The sequence below is a fragment of the Vollenhovia emeryi genome, unplaced genomic scaffold, assembly GCF_000949405.1.
Source record: "Vollenhovia emeryi isolate VEMERY1.0 unplaced genomic scaffold, V.emery_V1.0 DF939277.1, whole genome shotgun sequence".
NCBI lineage: Eukaryota > Metazoa > Arthropoda > Insecta > Hymenoptera > Formicidae > Vollenhovia > Vollenhovia emeryi.
Genome location: NW_011967089.1, coordinates 19,741 through 46,815, shown reverse-complemented (window position 1 = coordinate 46,815; position 27,075 = coordinate 19,741). Strand labels below are relative to the sequence as shown.

The following is a 27,075-nucleotide window of genomic DNA, read 5'->3' as shown; positions in this document are numbered from 1 at the left end:
GTTGGGGGCAAAGCGCGTCGATCGTCGATCGCTAAGCCTTGAGAGCCCGAGCCTCCGTCTCGCACGAGCCGCAAAACGTTTCTCTCCTCTCCCTCTCGCACTCTCTCTCTCTCTCTCTCTCTCTCTCTCTCGTCAACGAAACGTGCCGTGTTAATCACGCCTCGGCGAAGCTCGCGTCTGAAAATTGGCCACTTTGCGCTTGCCACTTGGCGTTCGCCACTGTGTTCGCCACTGAAGAGAGAACGTGCCTCTCGCGCGGTCCCGATCGGCACGATCGGTTGTGCTCCGCACGCACGAGTGGACCGCGCGCACCGTTTACCCACGCGTTCTCCATCGCGTAAGTGTTGCATTGTTTCCTTGGATCGTTGTCGAGAGCCGCGACCCCGCGACGCATGGATTTGACCCCCGCGGTAGTCTCCCCGCCACGGTCGCAGGGGACGGTGCGGTGGCAGTCCCGAAGTCAAGGGTCTTCCTTTGAGTGTTTTTCTTTCTTTCTTCCTTTTATTTTTTTATTTCTTTCGATCGAGTGACTCTCGTGGAGTCAGCAGGGCACGTGGGTAACAGAAACTTTCGACAGAGGGAGAGAGAAAAAGGGAAAGTCTCTCTCGCCGCTCCTTCTTCCTCCCGGTTTGCGGCCGAGATTCCCCCCTCTTTCTCTCCGGGATCCTTTGTTTCTCCGCTCTTGTTATTCGTACTGGCTACCCTCGATGATCCTGTAACCCCTGGCCCGATCGCGCGACGATTGAAAGTAAACTACCGATACGCGAGCCACAATGCCCGCGAGCTCGCAATAGCGCGCGGCATTGTCGCGGCCGTGCACGTTCGCGCGACAATGCCGGTCCCGTCTTTAAAGCGTTTAGCTAAGTGCACACCGCTCCATTATCGACGTTAATAAACGTCTCCTCTCTTGCCTGTCGATCGCCCATTCGACTACACGAGTCGAGCGGGTCTCCCGGCGCACTCCGACAATCGCAAATCGATCTCTGTTTGTAAAACTGGCGATATTGTTTCTAACTGCACAGAGAGAATTTCCCTTTAACATTTATCCTGAAAACCATGTAATCGTGCGACGACATGGCATTTCGGAGAATTTTATGAGTTTTGGAAATTTTATCATACATTTTACTAGTAAAACTTTGTGAGAATTTTTCAAAATGCCACGTCGTCCCACGATTACACGGTTTTCAGGGTAAATTTTAAGAGAAAATTCTCTCCCTGTGTACGCGAAGCATGTTCTATCTTTTGATATTATGAATTCGCTGCCACAGACTCATGAACCCGTTCTGTTTCGGCATAAATTAAAATCGTCAGTGTCTTCTTGACCATACCTGGCATCTTTAATAATACAGAAAATTTATTGCGAAAAATATTACCCCAGCCAGGGTTTGAACCTGGACCTTCCTACAGAGAGACGCCCGCCTAGAGGTAATACTTTTCGCAATAAATTTGCTGTATTATTAAAGATGCCAGGTATGGTCAAGAAAACACTAGCGTTGTTAATTACCGCTGGCGACATTGAGGGATTCTGATTAGTTGATAAATAAAAATGTTCTGTTAACTTTAGGTATGTTTTCCGTCCATATACACACTAACGAGTTCTTTTCCTATATCGCGGTCTGAGCACTTTTTAACTCTACATACATTAGTGCCTCAAAGACATTCTTGATGCCAGCTAGAGGACGGTCCCCTACTATGAGATGGCGGAGTTTTTCTGCTAAATTAATTGGCATCATCTGTTGGTTCCACCATGAATTTATTGCCCTTGGAGCGAAGTCTCTCTTTAGCGGAAAATTGATTGTTAGATCGTGTAATCGAAAAGAGACTCGCGATTGAATGTGGACGTTGAAAACCTGCTATCTCATATTAGAGCCCTATCTCGTAATAGAGGACTCTCCTCTATATATGCACGTAACATATATAACAATTGCGAACAATCTCGCGCGAGAGAATACCGAAAGAATATCGAATGCATTGGCGACAACGTTGGTAGATTAAACCTCGAATAGTTCCGCCATCACGCTCGAACGCACGGCAGTCCCGGTTGGCGGATAATTCGTTGAAGGAAGATACGAATGATCTGGTTGGGGCCAGAAACGGGGAAGGGGGGACGGGGACACCGGCCGAGGGGGAGGAAGAGGGGACGAGAAACTGCCTGGATGGCGTGGATTCCCCTCCACGGGTAAAATGGTCCCGCGTGCCTTCCCAACGTTCTTTACGTGCGGAGATGAACTTAGGAGGGTTCCTTTCTTTTTTTTTTGTCTTTCCTTTGTCTCTCTTTGACCCCCCCCCCCCGGTCTTGTTTCCGCTCATTTAGCGCAGCAGGTCGCGTAAACATATTTGGAGCTGTGACACTTTTAGAATCTTTGAGATTTAGAGATTCGGTTTGTTAAAAGGTACAAGCGGATGATATGTTGCCGTCGCTAAAGGACTCGAGATAATTTACGCGTGAACGCATCGAGCGTTTGAAAGGGAAATGTAAATCGCCGGGCAAATTATTTCCCGCAAACAGCAATATAAAGCGCCTGGAACATGGTATTCCTTGACACGCGTTAATTTATTTCGGGCGGGACGGTCCGATGTGTATGCGATAAGTATTGATATTACATAAAAATTAGCCTAATTAGCGCGATGTAATATAAATAATACACCCGAATTTTGAAGATTGCCGTTTATTCGCGAATAAAAAAAAATCTCGCAATTAAGAAAGATCTCTCGGAACAGCTTGATACGTCAGCAAAATTTCTGAACGATTCAATTGTAGCACAACGTGTTGCATTATCGAGTGGCACGGATACGTCAAATAAAAATGATACATAGATTGTTTTGGTCGGCGGTTCGTGTTGTCGGTGCCGATTTGCTCCCTGCGCGCTCCCACGATATAAGCTTCTCCCCTTGAACGCTCGAGCCCCGCGTCGGCGTTAAACTCGCGAGTACGCCGCGTAGAAGCGATGAGCAGCGCGGCGCGACTTGGCCCCGCGATAGCAAAGATGCAAGATCCAGCAACCACGAAGGCCCGAAGTTGCTCCTCGAGTTCCGCAGGGGTGGATGCTGGGAGGGAGGGGGGGGGGGGAGAGGGAGGTTGGTGGAAGAGAAGGAGGAAAGGGGGAGGGGTAGGAGGGCTAAGGCGGTTTTAATTACCGCTTAAGACACCCTCGTAGCGTTAACCCCGCGCCGTATAGATACCGACGGAGGGCCGCCCCTGAGGATATCGTTTGCAGTGCACGGTTACGAAGGAGCAACTCAGGGTTGGCGGATGAGGAGGACACAGAAGACGAGGGGAAACTCGGGGGGGGGGAGGAAGGGAGAACTTGTACGCCAACGTCGCACTCGATTCTCCTCGGTACGCCGGGGGGGTGGAAGTTGGAGGCAGCCAACCCTGCCGCGAGAACTTTGCCGCTACCAGCGTGGCCGTCTGCCAGCTATTTCCTCGAGCGAGTCACGTGGAGAGGAGGGAGCGAGGGGAGGCACGAGGGGCGGTTGTATTCCCGGGTTTTGCCGCTTATACGACGATTATTACGGACGTTTTCGTTACCCCCCCCCCTCCCTCCCGCCGAGTCCCGCGGGCGCTTCTAAATCTGACGCCATGTATGGAAAACGTGACACGCTAGCCCGATGACATCGGCAATGCTATCTGGGTGATAACCATTGTCCGCGCAGCTTCGTTACTTCGTTAGCGAGAAGTGTTGCGGATCGAAGAGCCATGGGGTTAGTGAAAATGCTAAAAGCGATTTTCAAGGGGACAGCTCGTAAGAGGAAACTATTCACTTTTTAGCATTTTCACTGTAGCAAGATACAAAATTGACTCCCAGCTTTTTGTATTGCAAATTTAAATATTATCGGTGTCTTCGCCGATACTTGCTCGCAGTCCGTTATCGCGAATACATTGCGACGAAGAGACAATACGAGATAATATTTTCACAAAAGATGGAAACATCTAAGTCGGACACTGATCGACTCATTCTTCCGTCCTTCTTTTCGAGAAATATTTCCCGTGATATTATTAATTTTATAGGATTTTTTTAAAGACCGTAAAGCAATTTGAAGTCATAAAACGATGTGTCCTCAAATAATTCTATAGAGGAAAGTCCTCTCTTATGAGATGGGTTTCTACTCTCTAAAAGTCAATCAGTGCATTATTACTGAAAACAGTGATTGGTATACTTATAACTGCAAATCAGTGACTATTCACTGTTCTCAGTGATAATTCACTGATTGACTTTTAGAGAGTAACATGAGATAACAGGTTTTCAACACCTAAATTAAATCGCAAAACTTTCTTCGTAACGATTACACGATCCAACAATGAATTCCCCACCAAACAGATTTCGCTCCAAGGGCAATAAATTCGCGGTGGAATCGACTGATGTGCCTATTAATTAAACAGAAACCCCGCTGTCTCATATTAGGACCCTATCCTTATAATAGGGGATCAATGGATCATCCTCTAATACTAGATTGAGCCGACGAAGGAAAGCAAACTATTTCCTTATCGCCAATAACGTTCCACGGGTGTGAAATGTGCACGCAGATAAATTATATGGAATACGCTGAAGGCAGAGTGAAAACGGGGTGGGAGGGGGAGGAAAAAACCTACGATTTACGATTCCTCGTCGCCAATTGTAGCGTGTATATGTAAAAATATATAGGACAGAATTGATTACGTGGAACATAATGGAGCCAATAATAGAGCGGCGTGTCACGTGTCACATCGAGCCAGACTTTGACTCGAGTTTCTCCCGCAGAGACGGGGAGGAGGTCGCGGAATGACAGTGGCGTATCTCGTGGGGGTGGCCGGCAACTGGCGTCGGGACGCCCGTCGTCTTATCAGGCGCCCCCTTGCTTGTAGCGTCCCCCGGCCCCCGGCGTCCTCTCCTCGCTCCATCCCGCGTGTCTCCTCACCGTCTCCCTCCTCCCCGCCCCCCCGCGCCCCTTCGTCGTAGCGAGCCCGGTGACGCCTCGACGCGCTCACCCAGAAACCGACGATAAGGTTCACCCGGCGACGCCTGCCTATACCGCTCGCCCCGTCCACATACGCACGCCGATACGTACACGTGCACACGCGAATGCCCGCGCGCGAGCGCACGTCGCGCGTAGAAATTGATATAAGAAAGCCGAGGGTGGGAGGGAGGGGGATAAGCGCCGCGAAACCACAAATCGTGCGCCGCGTTATCACGCACGCCTGACATCGATAATACATCGCCCGTCTCCTTGTCGGGAAGGCGTTAACTTGCTCGGCGGTATCGCGAGCGGATCCGGGAGCGATAACGGGCACTCGGACAAAAAACTGCCGTCCCGCGGCTTGCGACCTTTTGATTAATCGACCTTCGATTAGCTCGAGGGACAATTTTTCGAAAAGTCCCCTCGAATTTCCCTCGAGGCGCATTTTTTCCCCCTCGGATCGCGACTTTTGATACTCGACGTCGAGCGCTGTGGCAGACAGACTCCCGAGGTTCCGGAGACGTGGACTTGCGCACGGTGTTGCGAGTCAACGGATAAAGCTCTTTAATTCCCGAAACTTAATCCGCGGAGGAGGCCCTTAGCCCGAAAATTATCGCGGCCGTGTAACACGATAAAAGAAGACTCGAGATTGGCCGTAATGGCCGTTCGCGCGAAAGACGTTGATAATGGTGCGCGATGCGTTTTATTGTTACAGTAACCGAGCTCGAGGGTGGCGCGCACTCGGACGAGACGAACAGCGGGGGTGACAACAGCAACGCCGGCAGCGTGTCGGGCGGCGCCGACGACGACCAGGCGCGTCTCCGCTTGAAGAGGAAGCTGCAAAGGAACCGCACGAGTTTCAGCAACGAGCAGATCGACGCGCTCGAGAAGGAGTTCGAGAGGACGCACTACCCGGACGTGTTCGCCAGGGAAAGACTCGCCGGCAAGATCGGTTTACCGGAGGCGCGAATACAGGTGACTATTCAGCTGAGTGCTTGGAAACGGACGTGTGTACTCGGAGAAAGTAAAAAGTAGTGTCAGCAACTAAACTGAAGAGAAGTAGCACTTCGCCTATATATTACGAAGTTACAGTGAGAAACATGGGCAAGTTGAATGAACCGAGGAAATGGTAGCGTTAATCATTTTTATAGAAAATATATAAGTGCAGCAAAATTAATTACCGAGGAGGAAAGTCCCCTAATATGGAATAGGCTTCTAATATCAGACAGCAGGTTTTCAACATGGAACTTCAATCACAAATCTTTTTTCGCGATCTAACACGATTTAACAATGAATTTTCCACCGAACAGATTTGACTCCAAGAGCAATAAATTCACGATGAAACCAATGGATGACGTCTATTAATTAAAAGCGGTACACGATACTCTTTTTTTCCTACTGGATTGCCTACGAGAGCCAATCAAGATTTAGCTTTAACCCTTTGAAGCATACTATAATCTTTCTATTGAACCGTTTTTTGGGGGGGACTTTGTATACAAAGGTTTTTGGGGTAGCTGATTACGACTCCGTTGTCAGATTTTCATAATTCAAAATGCCGGATTCAAGACGGCGGAATTCAAAACTTAAAAGAATAAGATGAGTGTGAATGTATTATAACACATGTGTCATATTATATTTACATTGTCGAGCGAGAAATTGTAACACAAGTGCAATGTAACTGATGCTCGGTGTTCGCTGGGATGTCGTCCCGCGCGCTTACACAGGTCCATTCTTTTATTACAAACGCAAACACCAAGATCACGATGATCGGTGATCGTTTAATTAAACAGCATAGAATTCGACATTGCAAGATTAAGGGATTGTCGCAGAGGGAAGGGGGAGGGGAGGGGGTAAACGCGATTTCCGTGACGAACTGTTTCATCCACGACTGCCAGCCGACACGAGATTTATCCGTAGCCTAGCGATTGACCTGTATCTTCGTCTGTCTTCTCGTTCACTAACTCAGGTCTGGTTTTCGAATCGGCGGGCCAAGTGGCGGCGCGAGGAGAAATTGCGCACGCAACGGAGGGATAATCCGCCGCCGCCGCCGCAGCAACAGCAGCAGCAACAGCAGCAGCACTCCGCCGGCGTGAGCCTGGTGGGTGCTGGCCACCCGACGCCGCCGCCACCCTCGGGGATACTCGGGGGCCAGCCGCCCCCGCAGGCGCCACCCTCGCCCCCCAGAATACACCACGGGTTCGCGCCCACCGCTGTGTATCCCGGAATACCCAGTATGCCCGACTCGTACAGGTGAGAACGCAAAGGCGCCAAGTTCAGCGACCCTTTGAAGGCTGAGCTGTGCGAGGTGGATGCTAAATCCAGTGCTTGGCTCTGCGATGCGATCAGTTGTCCGATGATTAATCTTATGATTCCACTTTAGCTAAAAGCGCCTATTTAGAAGTCCCACGTTCACTTTATTTAAAAGAGTCTTGCATAAAAATAATTTAATAATTCAAGTATGCTATTCTAATATCAGAGAAAAGAGCAGCACCTGGTAACTAGAAAATTGCAAAAAAAAAACGTAGCACGTCAATTATCGCGAAGTACGAAGGAAGTAAGAAAAATGAACAGGGTTGTACGAACTAAGGGAACGTAAATAACAAACGTGGTAGAACGAAATACAGAAAAGTAATAACGTAAACTAGTTTGGTTAACGAATAGTACATTATTGATGCAGCGTGTCACAATTATAGCGTAATGACTACATGTTTTTACTCATTTTTAACCAATGGCTGAAAAACGTTTGAGTTGAAAAGCATAGTAGAATCTCGAAAATGATCGCCGGTACTTTCCGCGATAAAAAAAAAACAGAAGTGAGCAACGCGATCGCGCTTGATGGCGCTCAAACGGTTAACAACGACCGGTTTCCCCGCGAGGACACAGTTTGAGCGAAACGTGTCTCCTTCGGGCCTCGCGAAGAATAGTTTCCACTCGGTGGTGGAGGGAACTGGCAAGATCGCACGATTGACGAAATGGTCTCGCTCCGCGTTGCAGCCCGATGACGTCGATGCCGAGCTTCACGATGTCGGGCGCCAGCCAGCAGAACCAGCACACGACGAGTAGCATGTCCTCGCTGTCCACCGGGGGTGGCATGAGCCCGATGGGCATGACCGTGGGCATGACCGTCGGACCGAGCCCGGGCGCGTGCCTCCAGCAACGGGACAACGGCTACTCGTGCGGGGTCGCGAGACCTCCGAGCTACGAGCCTCTTCACCTGGGGTACGGTGCCAGGCCGACCTGCAGCCCCACGCAGCCCTACCACGCGGCGAGCCTCAATCAGTACAATCAGAACGCCAGCTCGACCGGTGAGTGTCTACCGCACTCACTGCATTCGCTGCTTGCACTCTAGCCGATGGACTACTACTACGGCTACCATGGATAACACGCTATCGAGCCCGCCGGTAATGGATTATACACGCTTCTCTCGCCCCCTTCGTTCCCCAAAAGTGTCCGGTCCCCTCCTTCCTCTTGCGCCTTCACGAACATCCAGTACAAATGTGACCTAGTGTATCACTCGCTTGCATCGCCTACATTAGCCGCTTCGGCGCTTTTTGTTTCTATTCGGTAGCCTAGCAGATCGTAGGTGTTGGTAGATCGATGTGCGACTCGTGTTGGCAAGGCGTCTTGCTAATCTATACAGCACAGATTATTACGGTATGCAAATTGCAGCACAGCATTATAAAAACATAGAGTGGCACTTTGCAGAAACACGAGATGCAGCAAGATATTATAAATATTTCGAGAACATTGCAAACTGATAATTCTATAATTTTATTATAATAAAATTATGTAACACAAGGCTAATAATTTTCTACTATATATCTGTGATAAATGAAAGTTACTTAAAATAATAAATTTAAGATAGTAATAGTCCATTAATTAATCGTTCAATCTTAAATTGTTTTTTTACAGTCATTTATCAGTTATCTTAAGATAACTTTAAGTGCAAAATCAAATCACGAATGTCAACTAGAACGTCAAATCTAGTATGTCAATCTTGCAGCAATGTTTCGCAACACAACAGTGCGATCCTTCATTGAAATTATTCCGCAACATATCTGCAATCTTTCTGTGCTATACGGAGCATTGTTCAATCTTCCATTACTATCCCGATCGATCGCATTTTCGTGTTATTATTTCTCTTAATGGCAATAAAATAAATCAAATAGAAACGAGAACGCCAAATCATTACTCAGGTTCGGGCAAGCTGCAGGTTTCCTATTTGATTTATATCTTAAAGGTCCTAATTTAATTTTACAATAATTAATTTTTTATCAGTGTAACAAGGTACGAACAAAGAAAATAACATACAACACCTACAAAAAGAGACAAATCGAGATTTTCATAAAAATGCTTTCCTTTCTATTTATCTCTTAATAAAATTATGATACGGAATAGAAATGAGAAGAGTACAATACAAAAGAATAAATTTAGATTTTTATAGAAACGCTACAGATGCATACTGTGTTGAAAGTAAACCGAATCAATTGCGAGATTTTCATTGAGAGAACCTCGCACGTGATTCTCGAAACGTTTTGCGTTTCCATAAAATTAAACGGAACACCACGGATTCTCTTGCAGGTCTAATATCACCTGGCGTGAGTGTGCCGATCGCGGTACCAGGTCAACCGGCACCCGACATGGCGGCGCAATATTGGTCCCCGAGGCTGCAGTGACCGTGGTGGTCGTCGATATCGACCTCGTCTCCGTAGACTTGAGCTTCTTCGTCTCCCTAGCTTAAGGTCCGTGTCGTCTACGGGAAAACGACACGCGGTCGTGGAACGCAAAGTCTCCGGAAATCCGCGGCGTTTATGGTCGATCGTGCGTGCGACTGTTCCGTAGTATAAATCGAGGTGGGCTATCGTACCCGTACCGTTTCGTTGAAGCCAAAGTTCCGGTGTGGAGAACGAGCTTGATCTGTCCGTATTCGCATCCGCTACTCTCGTTTTCTTGGTTTTTAATTTAAAAGGAAATTACTATTTCTTTCATCGGAAAAAAAATATGCGTTTCATTGCGAGGGAACGTCACTGCGAATTCACTTAACCGCGACGAAGATCTCATAGGTTTGCTCTGTGATCTCCGGTGCGGGCGAGAAACTTAACCGAATGGCTCTATCGCGACTCTATTTTGCGTAAACTGACGACACGGTGTGGTGCTCGTGAAATGCAGCGGCATTGGGTTTACAGGCGGATTAATCGACCTCTGTGTAATAATCGTGAATCTTATCGCCATCAGAATAAACTCCCGTGTCCCGTGTGCTAAAAGAAAAAGTTGATATCCACCATTTGCGATTGCGACACTTTCCCCGATCATGTCCCTCCATTGTTATCATAGGCGAACGACTAATGCTGCTCCCCCGCACTTTCGCTAACGGTGTTTGGTATCGTAATGTGCGAAGAGAACACCCCTCTCCCCTTTATTTCGATGTCGTATCAGAATATAATTCATAGGAACACGCAATCGTTGTTAGACGTATTAATACGCCAATCAGTGATGTGACAATCCGTGGTTTTATGACGTAATACACCGAGTGATCGGCAAGGTGGAAAATCCCTCAAAGCATCGTTCCGCACATATGCGCACCATTGTAAGCTCCCTTTTAATTCGTACAATTATACTTCCGAGCCGAGACATCTTTGAGATAGAAACCGGGCAAGGTGAGACGTGGTAAAATAAAGCAAAGAGGAAATAAAAGAGAGAATCGTCGGCAATGTGCAACTCGTGTAAAAGTAATTAGCGCGAAGATTGAAGAGGAGTATATCGCTCCCCGAGGATCCCCGCGGAGAGTTTTTATTCGCAACATTTCGTAGGTGTAACTTCTATAGGCAGGAAGAGAGGAAATAAAAAATAGTTTCTAAGTCGGTATTACGTTATTATTTATACTCGTGAAACGAGGGCGCCAGGAGATAGTGAACGTGAATTTGTTGTGTGTACATTGTAAGGAGAATACCGACAGTCACTTATATATATAAATATAATTATTATATATGTATTATACAGTATATATATATATACATAAAATTATATATATAACTGACTTTAATTCTCTAAGTAACTTGGTAAAACCAATTTGTAATTTATATTCGGTGCGAGGTTCGAGAAAAAAAGAAAGAAAGAAGGACCGAACATGCCGATTGTGATTTCCCTTAGGCCAGATATGTTAAACGTATGAATATGCGTTCTAAATAAATAGTGTGTGCATTTAATCGAGAGTTCTCTCAATGCTTGTTTTCTAATTGGACAATTTATTTGCAAGATATCGCTCTCCGGTTATTAGATATATTCAAATTTTGATCTACGGAGAGCGAACCGGCCACATTGCGTCTAATGCCGATTTGTTCAGGCAAACAAGTGTTAACGATCGTGTGCGGTTTCCTATTAGAAATCAAGCGCAGCTCCTTCCCGAACGTGTTCATCTCTTTCTCTCTCTGTCTCTCTCTCTCTCTCTCTTTCTCTCTCAATCTGATAACTCATATTTGTACTTATCCCCCCGCATTGTCGTCCAATCGAATCACTCGTAGAAAATAATGGAAGGCGGGATACAAGCGGAAAGAGACCATCGTTTTACCTTGCAAATGTAACAATTGTATATTTATTTCAACTTAATAATTAATTTACACTCGAAGACATGTTGTATTCTCTAAATCCTCACTAAAATCATCCATTGCGATCTGCCGGCGCGTTTAACCCTGGATTTCTTCTGAAAGAACACTCATGGATAAGTTCAAATCGAGGCTAGACGACAAAAATTGTAAGTTAAGTTAACAAACAGCTAACACATGGACTATACGAACTGCGTACGTTTAACTATTTCTCTTTGCCCAAAGAATTGTGTGTTTAATTACAAGCATTGTCTATTAAGTAGCAGGAGTAATCCGTGGGTTGAGCCAGCAAATAATATTAATATAATAAATTGCAACAGTGCACATAATATCATTATATAATTCTATGTAACAATATATTGTTATATATCATTTACATAATTATTATATAACAATACCGTAATTGTATAAGTTTTAGAGTATAATTATATAAGTTATAATTGTTATAACTTATATATATTTTGCATAATATTGAATTGCGATAACTATAATATTATTATTATTTATATTATGCATCATGTACGTAATATTATTCTAGTTATCACAATTTAATGCGAGAAGGAAATGCTCTCGGGACTCGAGGAAAAAATATATATATGTACAGTAGATACGTGTTCGATCCGGCTTAAATTCTCATACGCGAAAGTGTACGCGATGTCGAGTTTAAACATTAAGACGAGTTTATGCTGCTCCTCTATTGTTATGTATAGACAGATTTTAAAAATCTCTCATGCGTTTACGCATGTCCTATTCTTGAAACACGTAACAAAAGCCGTACCACTTTGTATCAGTCCGATCACTAAATTTTATCCCGATTATACACGTAGAATGTCATTAATTTTTACTTATGATAACTGATTATTGCAATTTTTTACGTACTCCATAATTAAAAAGAAGAATGTCAAAGTGGCATTCGAAAAGAAATGCGAAATAATATAATATATACCAAAATTATTGTATATATAATTTTCAATTGTGATTAAAACGAATGTGACATAACACATGCTTTAAGAAACACGGATATCAACAATTAAACAATCGCCATTGTAACCATACAATCTTTCGCGTAGTGAGTAACTTTACATAATTCTGTATTTGTACAAGTACTCTCAAGTATACAAATTATTTTTATGTGAAATCTTTTTAAACATTGTGGAAAGAAGAAATGCGCACTGGGTATCTATTTATTAGCGTGGACTCGGGGTCGAAGTCGCTCGATCCGTGCTTTTCTACTTGAGCAAGTCCTCAATGTCCCGCATAATATCGTCGGACGACGTGTCCAGCTTCAGGTACTCTTCGTCGGTTTGCGTATACGGCTGGCCGACGTCCAATAACGCGGCACTCATGATGTCCTCCGTCGTATACGTGGCAACCGACTTCCTGTCCTCCGTCGTTTGATCCAGTTGCGTCTGAGTTTTCTCCTCGTTCGTGCTGCTGTCGCACAGCCTGATCTCCACGTCGACTCTTCTGTTAACCGACTCGTCGCCGTGGCTCTCTCGCCTCTCGCAACCGAAGGCCTGGTCATCGTTCGTCGCCACGTCCCCACACGGCTGTGTCTCGGTCTCCCTCGGGGCGCTCTTCAGAGATCTTCGCAGTTTCACCGGTCGCGCCTTGACGACAGGTTCGCTATTCCGGGCCGGCTCGGAGCTGACCTTGCACCTCTTCGCCGGACTGACGCTCTCCTTAGAGCATTGCTCGTCGATGGAGCGCCTCTTCAAGACCCTCGCTTCGACCGGCGGCGGAGAAGACTCTGAGACAGACGTTGCGTCCGTCGGTGTCTTAACAGCCGACTCCCTCTCCTTCTTTCGTTGCCGGATCTCTTCCAGGCTCAACACCTTAAAGCTCAATTCCTTGGTCGGCTCGTCTTTCTTGACTCTCGACGGGCTGACCCAACGATTAGTCCCGGCCGTATTGGATTTACCCGCTTGTCTCTGATAAAGTTCCTCGACGTTACTGGCTTCGTACGAATAATAAGCCGCGCTCTCCGCCTGGATCTCTTCAAGTCTCATCTGCTCGTAGGTCTTGCAATACGGTACCTTGGGCTGCGATTTTACCGGCGACGGTGCGCTTTCGTTATCGGATTCTGGAAGAAGCATATGAAGAATGATGGATCAAGTAATCGTTTCGAATATTCGGCGAAGACGTCACTTGGATGACGAATATTATTACGCAACCAGCTCTCTCTCTCTCCCTTCGTGTTTATCTCCCTTTCTCTCGCGCACTCTCTCTCTCTCTCTCTCTTTCTCTTTATACATGTACAGATACATATACAAATATGTACATATCTTACAGCATCAAATTACCTGTCGATTACGGGCTCGATAATCCGTGTCTATCCGACTGGCGACATATTGCAGAAATTATGCATTTTATCTTATTTGGTGCAAACGGGGAAATTAAGATAGTTGGAATCGTGCGCCTCGGACTTTCCTTGCGGTCAGTCGCAACTGTTCGAGATACTCTCCGAATTTTCTATAACAATCCCGCGCGCTCCGAGGTAGCTCTAGGCCGCGGCTCTCACGCCGATCGACATCCCTCTTCGACGCCGTACCTAATCACCAGGCCCGTCCTCGCTGGCCGTTATCTCGGTGTCCCTTTTCCAGCCTCGGCTTTTAAACTCGAGACCTCTCGCCTTGTGCATCTTTGCTCGTGTCTACAAATTTCCTCACTCGTCCGGCCAACGTTAAGCCTCTACTCCGGCGCAACATCTCTTTTCTTGATCGCAGTCGTACACGATAATAGTAAACGCTCTATACAGTCCTTCCGTTATCCGTGTATACCAATCGACAATCCATTTTATGCACTAATAGTTCAATCCGTGTTCCTCTTGCAATCACCCACATCTTGCGAATAGGAGGAAAGGTATGAGAATATCCTCGCGCACATACACACATATGTCTAGTCTAAACTTTTATACACGTCGGCTGATGAAAGATGGATAGTCTCGCGACTATTATTTGTTCTTTTACTCGCTCTCGCTCGCTCTCTCTCTCTCTCTCCCCTCATACATACATCTCTTTCGATATCATTGTTTCCTTTATTTTTACTATCAATTCAAGACCAGTTCCTTCACAAATCCTTCCTGCGGTGCCCCACGACGTCGATGCACTCGGAACTTGACACGCACTTGCAGCACAGCTACAGCTACGTGATACTTACTTGTACAATGATTTACATAATAAATCCGCACTCTCGGGTCGCCGTTGCGATCCGTAAAAAAAAAAAATTGTCACACGAGCGCACGCGTCCCCCGAAAATGCTCGGCGGACGAGCGGAGCTGCGGTCGGTGGTGGAAGAAAATCGGAGAAGTGAGAAGAAGTGAAACAAGGGAGCCCCATCGAGGGAGGAGCGTCGCCGGTGAACGCCGGTGGCGATCAAGGCTGCCTCCGCCGCCGGCCGGCCGGAAACGCCGCTCGCTCTCCGGGTCGATTGTCCGGCTGGTTTCGAGGTATCAAGTTTATTGAAATCCAGATATCATCTCAATGAAAAGTATTGATTTTTTTTCCATTCGCTTACATCAATTCGTTATAGTTAAATCGCGCATCGCTTACTCTTTAGCATATAATCAATCTTTCTCCTCCTCCACATTCGGCCGCCCACGGTCGGCCGAGAAAAAAGGCTCTTTCGTTTCTTTCATTTTTTTCTTTTCTTTTTAAATCTCTCTCTCTCTCTCTCTCTCTCTCTCTCTCTCTCTCTCTCTCTCTCTCTCTCTCTCTCTCTCTCTCTCTCTCTCTCTCACGCTCTCTCTATCGTTCGCGCTCGAGACAAGAGAAGCGGAACGCCATCCGCGTTTCGAGTTGACGTAACGGCGCTCGGGGACGTCCTCGTCGTCGCCGCCGCTGTCGTCGTCATCCTCGACGTCCTCGACGTCGTCGTCGTTGCACGCGTCTCCCCTCGCTGGCCTCACCGGCGCCCCGAATCGCCCTCTCGACGAGCTCTCCCGAGAGTCTCGTCCGCGCTGCGGACGTCTGTTTCTCGTCCACGAGACAGACCCGATGACTTTCCCGAACGGATCGGACTCGGGGCGCCGGGGAGGAGGCGCGAATCGCGGGGGTTGGACGTTCGAGGGGACGGCCTCTCGCCGTTACGTCGACTGTACACGAGTCCGTAGGTTCGTCGCGTTGGCTGATCGCGACGCGACCGAGGCCGCGCACGGGGGGAGCAAAGCGCGTCGGGGAGACGGGGAAGAGGGTAAAAGCAACTAAAAGAAGAAAACGAAACAGAAGGGAAAACCGAAAAGATAATCAACGAGAGAAGCGCGAGGAAGCGGGGCTTCGGTCGCGCGCGCGCTCGAGGGGCCGAAAAGACGGGGGGACCAGCTCGCGACTCGATTGGCGCGGGGGCCAACCAAGAGGGATGATCCCGGTGTCGCGAGGTGTCACAGGGGACTTTGGGGGAGAGGGAGGCGGAGGGCGCAGGGCGCAAAGTAATCCGGGGGACGGTTCTCGTTCGGAGAGACTTTACGTCGGCGAGACTTCGAGCGGGAGCAGAAAAACGTCGTCGACAGGAATGGAGGGGAACGAGAAGTTAAGAAAAGGGTAGTCGAAAGGGCCGCTCTCTCACTCGCTCGCTCGCTCGCGATCGCGTTCGCATCCCCGGTGCATCCCTCCGTCTCGCGACGAGCCCCCGCGAGGATGCGTCGAAGAGAGCGTCGGCGAGATGCGCGCGCGTTTGATAAAAACGACGTCTCGATCGCCTTCTTCGCGCTCTCCGCCAGTTCGTCGTAGAACAGAAATGAAATTAACAAATCGCTAGAAACAATGATCTCACAGAAACGTAGATCGGGGGGGGCGGAGTGGTCGCGTCACACGCGACCGTCTCCCTCCTTCGAGTATAACATATTTATATATATAATATGCAATATATATGTATCTATAATATTTCTCTGATCTATCTTTTGTTTTTCTGTATACGCGTTGTCCCTCGACTCGGGCGCGCGGACGCGCCCTCCCGACGCAGCGGAAGCAGCGTCTCGCGATCGCGCGGCGGCCGAGAGTAGTCGGCGACGTAGGTCGCGTCCGAGCGGGACAACGAGCTCGTCGCACGCCGGGGCTGTGTCGTACACGATCGCAAACGATGGCGATTGAATTTACAATGCGTCGCGAGACCATCGGAGCTCGCGTGGCCCGTTAATGAGCGGGGAAAGGCGTCGAACGGGCACCGATCCCGCTACATGCTCGAACAGGCGTAAAAAAAACTTAAGCACTAAGACTCGAGACTCAAAACTAATTATCAGGTAGTGATTTAGGACTCGAAGGAAGTGACTTAAGACCCAAAAGAAATGACCAAGACTTAAGACTAATGGAAGTGACTTAGGACTCGAAAGAAATGACCAAGAAGTGACTCAAGACTCAAAGAAAATGACTCAAAGAAAGTGACCTGAGGGTCGAAACAAGTTATTGGATCCCCTAACAATAATGACAGTCGAGAACGTAAGCAGAGCCATTTTGAAACTTGAGCAACTCTGAAAATTCCGACTGCTTGAAACTCTTACATCTCGAGTCTTACTACTCAAGTTTTCTCGCGTGTTTCCAGCTTAGCTCTCAGCCTTCCCCGGTACGGTCAATAGCTGCTAGGATTGACGTTAAATGTGATTGATCCGCCGCGCGCGGATCACGACCTCGTCCCTCGAGACGTCGAAAAGCCCCTCGCCGAAGGGCAGCGGAAGGGACCGCCGCTGCGAGCCCTCATATATTATGTTTACTATTTTTTTTTCTTCGCACTCATTCGCACGCATTTTTCGCACGCACACACACACACACGCACCCCAACTGTCGCGCGTATTCTCTCCCTCTCTCGCTCGGTCCGTCTCTCATCGCCTCCTCTCGCATTCGCATAGCTCGCTGCCACCTTTCTCCTCCGTCCCTCAGGCTCGCTGATCCTCTCTCGCATGCACGCACAATTCTCGCAGATCCTCGCGATCGAGCTCTCGATCGTCCGCCCCTTTCTTGGAAGACTTGCGCGTCGTTCCTCCGATCGCGAGAGACGTAAACGCGCGAATCTTACCTCTGCGGCGACAATCGCCCGGCATCTCGTGCGCTTCGCCCGCGTGAGGAAAAAAAACGGACGCGGACGTGGAGAACCCTGATACCTCGCGAATACAAAAAACGGACTGGCGGCCCCGTACTGGTTGAAGGCACAAAATCCTTGCCGGCCCCTCCCCCCGGAGATACGCGCGATCCCGCGCGGAGAAACCGAGCGAGCGGAAGCCGATCGCACAAGTGTTCCAAAAAGTAAAAGGAAACATAGGAAAAAGACGGGCCCGCGCGACCCGACATCCACGACGATCTCGACCATAAATATATATATATATCCCTGTAGCAGTTAAATATATAATATATATGTATATAATATATATGTGTAAAACATTATATGCTGCATAAGAAAAATTATTAGTTTCCTATCTGCATATCTCGCGCGCGGTATGTGTGATGTGTGTACGCGCTCGATTTGAGGTCTCTCACTCTCACCCTCTTCTCATTGTCACTTTCTCTCTCTCACACACACACACACACACTCTCCCGCTCATTCTCTCGCTCTCCGCTCGCTCAAACAGATTTTTTCCCTATCACACGCTCGCACTCGACTCAATTGTCTCAAAAAAATTTCCCCGTAGAATCTCATAATTTTTCCTCCCCCTCCCCCTCGTTCGCCACGTGTTCTGTAACGATAGGACACCGGCCTTATCAATCGGCCCGCCGTGTGTCGTCACACGCGCCGTCCACTCGAAAAGAAGAAAGAAAAAAAATCGCCGTCGGAAGGCCCGGAGGAGTCCGGGGCCCCGTTGGATGATTCGCGTCGTTTCTCCTCAACTCGTCCACTTGCGTCCTTCCCTCCTCCCTTCGTTCGACGACGCGACGCGATTTATATGACTATATTGTGTAAGACCGGCGCGTCGTGTCTTGTTCCGCACTATACTTTCCTCGACTATAAAATTTTTCATCGGTGCAAGATCAATAATACGATAAACAACATGATGAATAAGAGCATTCTTATATATATTTTTTTTTTTTAAACCTTGTCTCCTGGCCCCAACGGGCCCGCGATATCAAATGCGCGATTAATCGGTGCGATCGGGGCGTTGAGAGCGCGCGAAGGAGACGCGTTCTTAGTAAAAAATAAAAGCTAACGTTTGCATTGAAATCTCTCTGCTACGAAATCGCGGCTCAACTAGAACTCTTCTCTCAAGCTGTCACACACCTAATTTTCGCCCTCGGCGCCCCGATCGGGAGTTAATATCCTATTATCATACGGAAACTCGTAAAACGTGGATCAGCACAATATGTATATTCTTGACAATTGTGTGTATTCCCTCTTAATCGTTATACGATAAACGGCCACGCGTTTAACATTATCACGTAGAAAGCAAGCCCCTAAGCCGAATCGTTAAACTTGTTTTCCTTTTCTCTCGGAGCGTCAAAGGGTCACAACGCTCGACTCGCAATTTTTAATCTATACTTTGTTATTTTCTTCAATTCTCTTTTAACAGTCTTCGTGCGCGACGGGAATTATTACCGTGGCCTGTGAGATCTCGCGCGATTATCGACCGTGCGCGAGGCGCGATGTTGCGTCACTCCACTTTTATTTTTTTCGCCGTCCCGAAATTCTCTAATTCACGTGAGAAGCCAAAACATATGAAGGCATTGTTACTCGTACACGCGTAAAACACAAGGCTAAGGAATCTGTTTAAACCTCAAACGCGGATTCGCGCGCGAATATCACTAATTCATTAAACCCCTTTCTCATCCCCCCTTCCTACACCCCTTTGCTAGTCAGTCACTCACTCATTCTCCCCCCCCCCCTCACTCTGTCGCTCGTTCACTCACTCAGTCGCTCGTTCACCCACTACGCTCACTCACTCTCTCACCCTCTCCCGCTTTCATTTTCTTTCTCTCGCCATCCGCTTACTCTTTTCTTTTTCAGCTACAATCTCACACATAATAATGCGACAACAAAGAAAGCACATATGCGTTGATTGGTTTAGATATAAATATTTCAATTATCCTTTGCTATTTCGCCATTGCACTTATCCCAGAACGTGGCCGACGAACAATGCGCAAGTTCTCCCCAGTCGTTCCGTTTCCGAATGAAACAGACGTATATACGCGTCGGCTGATCCAATTTATACTACGTACAAATATTCCGTGTTGCTCCGACCGGCCACGTCAGGGATGCGACGCATGTCCGCATCTGGGAGCGATATTTAAAATAAACTTACTAAATGCTGACGCAAAAAAAAAAACACGCTCTCGTCAAAGGCGCAAACTTAAAATGAGCAGGGTTCACTCGTCGTGTTATTAATACTCGGTTAACATTTAAATTTCCGCTTTTCGCAACTAAGATCCGTGTGAATGCAAAAAGTTGGTGTGTGTGTGTGTGCGCGCGCGCGCGTGTACGTTGATGTGTCTGTATATGTGTGATTGTGTGTGTGTGTGTGTAAAGCGAAGACCCATAGCTATCTTCTTCTTCGTCTAACACGGTTCTTGCTCTCGCGATCTTACAGCATACGACGTCGTATTGACGGGGACACTTGAACCTCGTTTTTCGTAACTTAGACCATTCTGGTAATTCGAGCCCGATCGCACCGCAGCCGGAGAGAGATAGCCATAGGCGATTAGAGGGCTAATTTAGGCAAAGTTTAGTTATAGCAGCCCCTGCAAAAATTGATAATTTACCACTAAATTTTTCGTGACAACACGAGTGCAAGGTATATCGATAAGATCGACCATAAATATATATATATATATTGCGCAATTGTGCACCTCGATCGTCGGATTATATCGATATAAATGCCAATTCTCAAAGAAGCGTCAATTCGACTTAATAAATATTGCATGTTATCCCTCTTTCCCGCGACAGCACACGAATATCGAATGGATGTAGATGGGCGTGTGTGTGGTAAGTCGCACGTACGTAAATTAACAAGAGCAACCAATGTAATGGAAACCTTAATTTAAGAGGAAGAAAAAATCGCGTTAGTCTCGCAGCTTGCGATATTGACGTACGTGTGAATATTATAATTATATTTTTGCATTAGTTGCTCGTTAGATCGATCTACGGTGTTACGAAACAAAAAGTTAGAGAGTGGAGCTCGATTAAGTATCGGGAATGCTATTAGTACTATAAATTAAATATTATGCTAAGACACGAGGACTCTTTTGTTACAACATATCTTTCGTCAGAAAGATATACAGAATTACACTATTATACAATTCTTCATTCAGAAGGATACTTTCGTAGTAACTCGGTGCGAAGGTGCGTCTTGAATCTCAGGCTGTACGCGCAACAGACTCAACGGAACGGAACTGCGTAAAGAAACTTGGAGGATCTCGACTCCCGTTCGCGAGTCCCGCGAAAGTATCTTTCTGCTGCTGACTGGTGTGGACGAGAGGAAAAATCATACATACGTCGTTTGCAAAAACTACAACAGTCGTCGTCGATTTTAAAATCTCCTGTACGACGTTATACCGAGGAACGGAAAGGGGAATCGGGAGGTCTGAGGCTGCGGGGTTTGCTGCGCGTGGATCGACGTGTACGGCGGCTGCTGGAGGAGCGGGGAGCTCTGTTGATTTTGTAATGACGACAGAGACTGCCCGGGGGAGTGAGAGTGTAAATTTTGCTGATGATGCGGATACGATAGCGCGTGATGGCAAGGGGAGGATTGCGAGTTCGCCGTCGGCGGGACATTTAGATTGTTTGCGACGCCGATGTTACCGGGGACGTTGAGGCTGTTAGGATTGTTGGGGATTGTCAGGCTCTTCGGGATATTGAGCGCGCTCGGGAGATTCATATTCGTTTGCAAGCTAGGCGGTAGAGAGAGAGTGGCTGACGTAAGATAATGTACGTTGAAAGATGGACGGGGGGGCTAGTAAAGCCTCATACCTTCTTCGAATTTGACGATGAGAGGATCGACGGCGGGACTACCGATAAAACTACCAGCCTCGCTGTTTCCTCTACCTTGGTCCGATTCAGTAGTACTGCTGCCCTCATACTTTGGGTCATCTTTATGGAATAACAAAATGTAAACATACTTGTCCAGGCGCGCGACTTTATGCGCGAGATATCCGTTTCCTTATTATCTATCCTGTATATCCTACTCGTCATTAATTCTAAGTAAGTAACGTTTAATCTTTAATCCTTATTAGTAGCACTAGGTAAAATTATAGCATCGTTGAAACGTTTGTATATAATCGCGTTCGACACACTTTCTTTTCAATCTTAAAACAAGAATTATTCCCAAACAATCACGACTGCGAGACAAATCAAACCTTTGTATTAGAACAAAGTTTTTTCAAGTCGCCACAAGTTTTGTTACCGATCTAAACGTTAATCGAGCGTTAGCGTAATAGAGCAGCACCTACCTTGACGGTTGAGCCACTCTGGATTCGGAGATTTTGTTGCTACTTCCGCGGTCTTCACGGGATTGATGGGGTCACTAGAAATAGTGCGTGGACTCGTATGCATAAATGGACAATGTGGCTTTCTACATCCTCCGGGCTGTGTTTCCCAGTAACAAGGAATCAATTTGCGATTTTTCTGCGAACGAAAATAGTTGAGATTTAATTTTTACAATTGAAGTAATTTTATAATCGCAACTAAGTATTGCAATTTATACAGGATACACATTTTTCGTTTTAATCTCTAAACCAGACACTGCTTACATGTGTACTCATTTATTCAAATAAGATAATTAGCAGAAAATAAAAAAGCAGCTACGGGATGTAACGCTTAATAATTGTGCTATTTAAAACGTCTATCAAGAGTTAATGGCAATTTCTTTTCGCGCCATTTAAGAAGAATGAATGGCAATTCATTAATCCTTCTTTCGCGCGACAATATAATCAACAGAATTGTCGTTGCACACAGCAGCAAAATACTATTCCTCGTGTGCAAACTTGGAGCCGATAAGCGCAGATGTTCTTGCGATACAGTAAACTTATCGCGTTACGTAATATTTTGTGCGAATTATCACAAGCCAAGAATTATTTGCTCAGAGAACAGATCAGCACTAATCGATAAACGCAGATGTCGTGCGTAATAACATAATTTTTGTCGCACTCATCCGCTCTTGCTGATCCTTTAAGGGGGCATAGGACTCTTTCGGTTTTATTGAACGCAAAGAACGTGTTGTAGATTAGACTTTAAACAGGGGGTCGACAAAACTTTCTCGTGTAGGAGCAAATAGTAAATATTTCAGGCTTTGCTAGCCAAGACGCAAACTCGTGTAGCGAGAGAGAAAGCAAGTGTATTATCGACTGAAGGTGTAACAATAATATAATAAGCGGGCCGTGGTTTGCCGAGTCCCACTCCAAGATAATTCTCAGCGAGTTTCTTGCGGAAGCGACACGTGGCACCGAGTGAGAACAGTCGCCTCGTAATCGCGCTCCCGGTCCCGCATTCACCGCGATTCAAAGGGAACAGAGACTGGAAACTGAAGAATTGCGAGTACGAAGGAATATGCGACGACGGCGGTGATCCACTTCGGAAACACGTATTTCAATAAAGCAGTCGGTCCCCCCATAAAAAAGCGGTACACTAACAATTTGGGAGAAATATACAAAATATCGAGTATTCCATAAATAATGAAGATAAAAGTAAATACAAAGGTAGAAAATGACGCTCCGAATGTCCAACTTAAGAATATTTGAATGAGAATTATGCTCATTCTTTCAAAATGGCGAATGATAAAGTGAGAGGACGCAAAGTTGATAAATAAAGCTTCGAGCTTACATCCCCCTTGTGGTACGTGTGTATGCGAATGTGTGTACACGCGCATGCGGGAAAAGAGCCCAAACATAGGGTCAAAGCGTTGTATTTGCTAAATAAAGGAATATGCCAGTTGGATTGGCTACAAGTTCCCTGTTTTAATTGGTACGTTTCTCCCAAATTTGTAGCGTGCCGCTCTTTTGGACTGAGTGTACATAAAAAGAAAGTGTCAACAAGCCGCAGAAGCGGCGCCTCTCGGCAACAGCCGAGCGATTTACCTTTAATTCCATGTGTCTGAAGTTACAATGTTCGTTAAGGCAATTTCCCTGCTGCCAGTACGTGCACATGGTCTCGCAACCCAGAGCAGACGGTTCGTGCCTGTACGGGCAAAAGTCGCCCTGCGAGAAAGAAAGGTGACAAAATGTAAGTTTGGTTTTCGGCAAAATAAAAAAAAAACCCCCGTCATTGCGGGGCAACGCACGACTCGCAGTGCCAAGTAACATTGTCGCATACTGCAAGCGTGATCGAAAACGAGCCGGCGCGTACGAATACTTCGGGAAATGCAATCGCTCGCTCAATGCACGTGGCTGGCGAACGTGGTGCGCGTTTTCCGTTCGTCCGCTCGATTTTATTGAAACAAACGTACTTGAATCTCGAGAGCCAGCGAGACGACCGCGCGACGGATAAATAAATGGAATATCCACTTCCACGTCCCGACGAAACGTGCCGCAGAATGTTCGCGTGCCGCGGCGAGGTAAAAGAAGCGCCGTGTCGCGCGCGGGTAATCGAATAAACGCGGAGACCCCCGTTCGAGCGCGGCGGAAATCCCGGCGCACGGATTCGCCCGCGTCGCTCGGTACTTCCGCGAGAAATTCCTGTCAACACAGCATCAAGATGGCCGACCTAACCTCGGCGAGCCCGAGGCAATATGGTACGGTGCGTGTCCGCACGCTTTCGAAAAGAACGTCGAACGGAAATCGGCCGGGGAGGGGGAGGGGGGGGTTGGCACGCGGGGGCGGGAGGGAGGACTTGCCGCGCTCACCTTCTTGCACGTGGAATAGTAGAAGAAGTAGCAGTCCAGGTTCTTGTGGTTATGCTCCATTTGCAAAAACTTGTAGGACGACGAGTGATCGTGCTCCTTGCTGAAAGCAGAAATCAGAGGTGCTCTAATCTCCGGTCGCGGGCGAGTCGACGGGCGGGCGGGCGGGCGATCGCTCGCTCGCGATCGAGAGGAGGCGAGGAGGAGGGGAAACGATTTACCATTTCGTGCGGAACATGATCGTGCGGTGCGCAGAGAGAAGCTCGCTCGGCGGAATAGGTCGGCGGGGATCGCACTACGGGCTTGCGGCGCTTAACGACGCTACGTCGGTGCTGCGGGCCAGACTGGCGAGGCCCCGCGATTCGAAACGCGAACGACAACAAGCCCCGCGTCGTCCCCCGTCCGACCGATTACAGCCCAGGTTTTTTTTTCCTCTCTCTCTCTCTCTTTCTCTCCGCGCGTTCCGCCGCGAGAGAGCCCGGCGTTGTGTACCGTGTCGGCCCGCGTGTCGCCGTGTATACGTACACACACTCGAGCCGCGAATGACCTCCTTGTTCTTCCCCCGTTTGTTTTTCTCGCGCCGTTTTTTCCCCCGTCGGCCGCCGCGCACGCCGGAATCTGCTCCAACACGGGTCGCTCGGTCCTTGCCTCGTCCTCGACGGTGTCGGTGTCGGTCGCCCCGTCAACGTGCCGTGCCGTGCCGTACCGTGTCGTACCGTGCGTGCCCCGTTCCGTCGCTCCGCGATGCCGCACGATTCCCGTTCGTCGACCACTGCTGCCAACCGCCGTCGGTCGCCGCGGCCACTGCCGCCAACCGCCCGCCGCAGCGCGGCCCGTTCGAAACTGCACCGACGGGAGCCTTTTTTTGGCGCCGCCTGTGCATCCACGCGTTATATTTTCTCCCCGTCATATTATTATATTTAAATAGTACACGGTGCTGTTTCATAAATGTTTGATTAATGTACGTTCACTGTGATCGAGTCGAAATTAAGAAGCGTAGTGAAACCTGACATACGATTTTCTGATATTTATGTATTGATTTTTTTTACGTACAGGCCGAACCGGCGCAAACTTTGCAGCCCGTTATGTTTGTAACCAATTCGCGCGAAATATGCCGAGACGCGATTTTCAATTTTGTTTCTCAGAGAAATGTACAATTGTGATAAATTCGCCTGCCTCGATCCCTGGATTAGGACACTTTTTAGAAAAAAAACGGGATGAAAAGTTTTCCTCGGTACAGTATGTTTAATTTAAGTATGTATTCTCGGTTATGCTTTTTTATAATATTTATAAGATATTTCGTATACGACTATCGAAAAACATATTGCATATTATTGAATTTGTCGTAAAATGCCTCATAAAACTAGTAAAAGTAAATCATTTCTTTCTTCTTAATAAAATCGTCATTAAAAGATATTTTAGAAAATAATTTAAGACCTTTGCTCAAGCCATTAGTTCTCGAACATTTAAAATAACTTTTAGTTGAAAGCATTTTGTATAACTGTTTATTTAAAAAAAAAACTAACTTTGCACACTTAAATCGAACACAGCCTGTATGTAACCGTAGTTGTACATGTCAATTGTAGAAATTGTGCAAATAGAAGACATACATACATTGAATAATAATAAATTAAGAAATGTGATAAAAGATATATACGTATACACGATGTATGTATTTTACGGAAATCGTAACAAGGAAAAGCTTTCGATACCTTTGTAATAACTTTATTGAGAAAGTGATATTCGTCTCATTTACATCAAAAAGATGAAACTACATTTTGGCCATCGCTTCCTTTTTAGTTCCACAAAAAAAAAGATTAAAAATATAATTATTCAAATGTCACTCATACTTGTACATACAATTCGTCGTTGAAACAATAACACAGTACCTTCGTTACGAGATATAAAGTTGCAGATGAATATATATATATATATTTATGTATGTATATATATTGCCAAGTTTTCGTATTATATAACTCATTTGCCCACGTATTATATTAATTAATGCAGATTATATAATAATAGTTTACTTCAATATTGCTGAAATATACATTTATCAAAATAATATATTCCAACAAAGTACGCCACATTTACTGCCTGAAACAAAGCTATAATAATTCAATTACATTGTTACATTGAACAAATTAGTGTATCCCCAATGGTGCTTATCTTATTTAAATTATCTAATAATCATAATATTTCACAACAAAAGCTACGGAGCGATAGCGAACATGGCAGGCGATTCACATTGACTCGCCTATGTTCTCCGTGTGAACGAATGTGGAAATTGCACAACCCACTCTTGGGATCTCATAGCACTTTGATATGGAAATGACGATTCTTCAAATATATGCACTATATTTCTGCTAATATATAAAATAGGTTCATTTCGTAAATTATGGCTGCATCGTTATATCGGATCGTGTATCACACGGTCGTTGATATAAGATATGAATTTACGCAACGAGACCATGGTTCATGCGCTAAATGGCATGATTGTTCTCTCCCTCCTTTCATATATATATTTTTTTTTTATTTATATATGCAACATTTTTTGGAATTTTACTAACTAGAATAACTAGTACAAAGTTATGTAAGTGTTATAGAATTAAACACTCCTCCAAAAGTCTTGCCTGTTGACAATGCTAAAACAAACAGAACATATTACCTGTCCAAAACAATACAATACGACTGAAATGAAGCTAACAACAACGTTAAAAATCGGATAACAATATAAGAATCTTATAGGAATGACAATTGTGTCTAAACATAATCGTCTAAATGTAAATA

The 27,075-nt window shown here is 46.5% G+C and overlaps 2 protein-coding genes across 3 annotated transcripts in view; one reads left to right on the top strand and one right to left on the bottom strand.

Moving 5' to 3' along the window:
• The window catches only part of LOC105559379 (paired box protein Pax-6-like), a 101,467-nt gene extending 89,904 nt beyond the window's left edge, over positions 1–11,563 (top strand). The window contains exons 7-10 of the mRNA XM_012007615.1: positions 5,654–5,913; positions 6,905–7,188; positions 7,933–8,243; positions 9,520–11,563. Of these exons, the coding sequence (XP_011863005.1) occupies positions 5,654–5,913; positions 6,905–7,188; positions 7,933–8,243; positions 9,520–9,614 (950 nt within the window). The 3' untranslated portion in view covers positions 9,615–11,563. The remainder of the gene's footprint in view (positions 1–5,653; positions 5,914–6,904; positions 7,189–7,932; positions 8,244–9,519) is intronic.
• Positions 11,564–12,609: 1,046 nt separating this feature from the next.
• Positions 12,610–25,050, bottom strand: LOC105559380 (zinc finger CCCH domain-containing protein 11A-like). Of its 2 annotated transcripts, none has more exons than XM_012007617.1 (6): positions 24,811–25,050; positions 24,289–24,388; positions 23,525–23,644; positions 21,902–22,076; positions 21,423–21,542; positions 12,610–13,623 (listed from the first exon to the last, which is right to left on the bottom strand). In XM_012007617.1, the coding sequence occupies exons 2-6, from the start codon at positions 24,346–24,348 to the stop codon at positions 12,770–12,772; spliced, it is 1,329 nt and encodes a 442-aa protein (XP_011863007.1). In that variant the 5' UTR covers positions 24,349–24,388; positions 24,811–25,050; the 3' UTR covers positions 12,610–12,769. The 2 variants fall into 2 exon arrangements, with proteins under 2 accessions (XP_011863007.1, XP_011863006.1); XM_012007616.1 differs by lacking the exon at positions 24,811–25,050 and adding an exon at positions 24,507–24,743.
• Between the last annotated feature and the right edge of the window lie 2,025 nt (positions 25,051–27,075).

Excerpts from the sequence above, each read along its gene's own strand:
- LOC105559380 (XM_012007616.1), bottom strand. Across the intron at positions 22,077-23,524 it reads TCAGACACATGGAATTAAAG|AAAAATCGCAAATTGATTCC; the intron begins GTAAATCGCTCG and ends TTTCGTTCGCAG. Across the intron at positions 21,543-21,901 it reads AGAGTGGCTCAACCGTCAAG|ATGACCCAAAGTATGAGGGC; the intron begins GTAGGTGCTGCT and ends TATTCCATAAAG.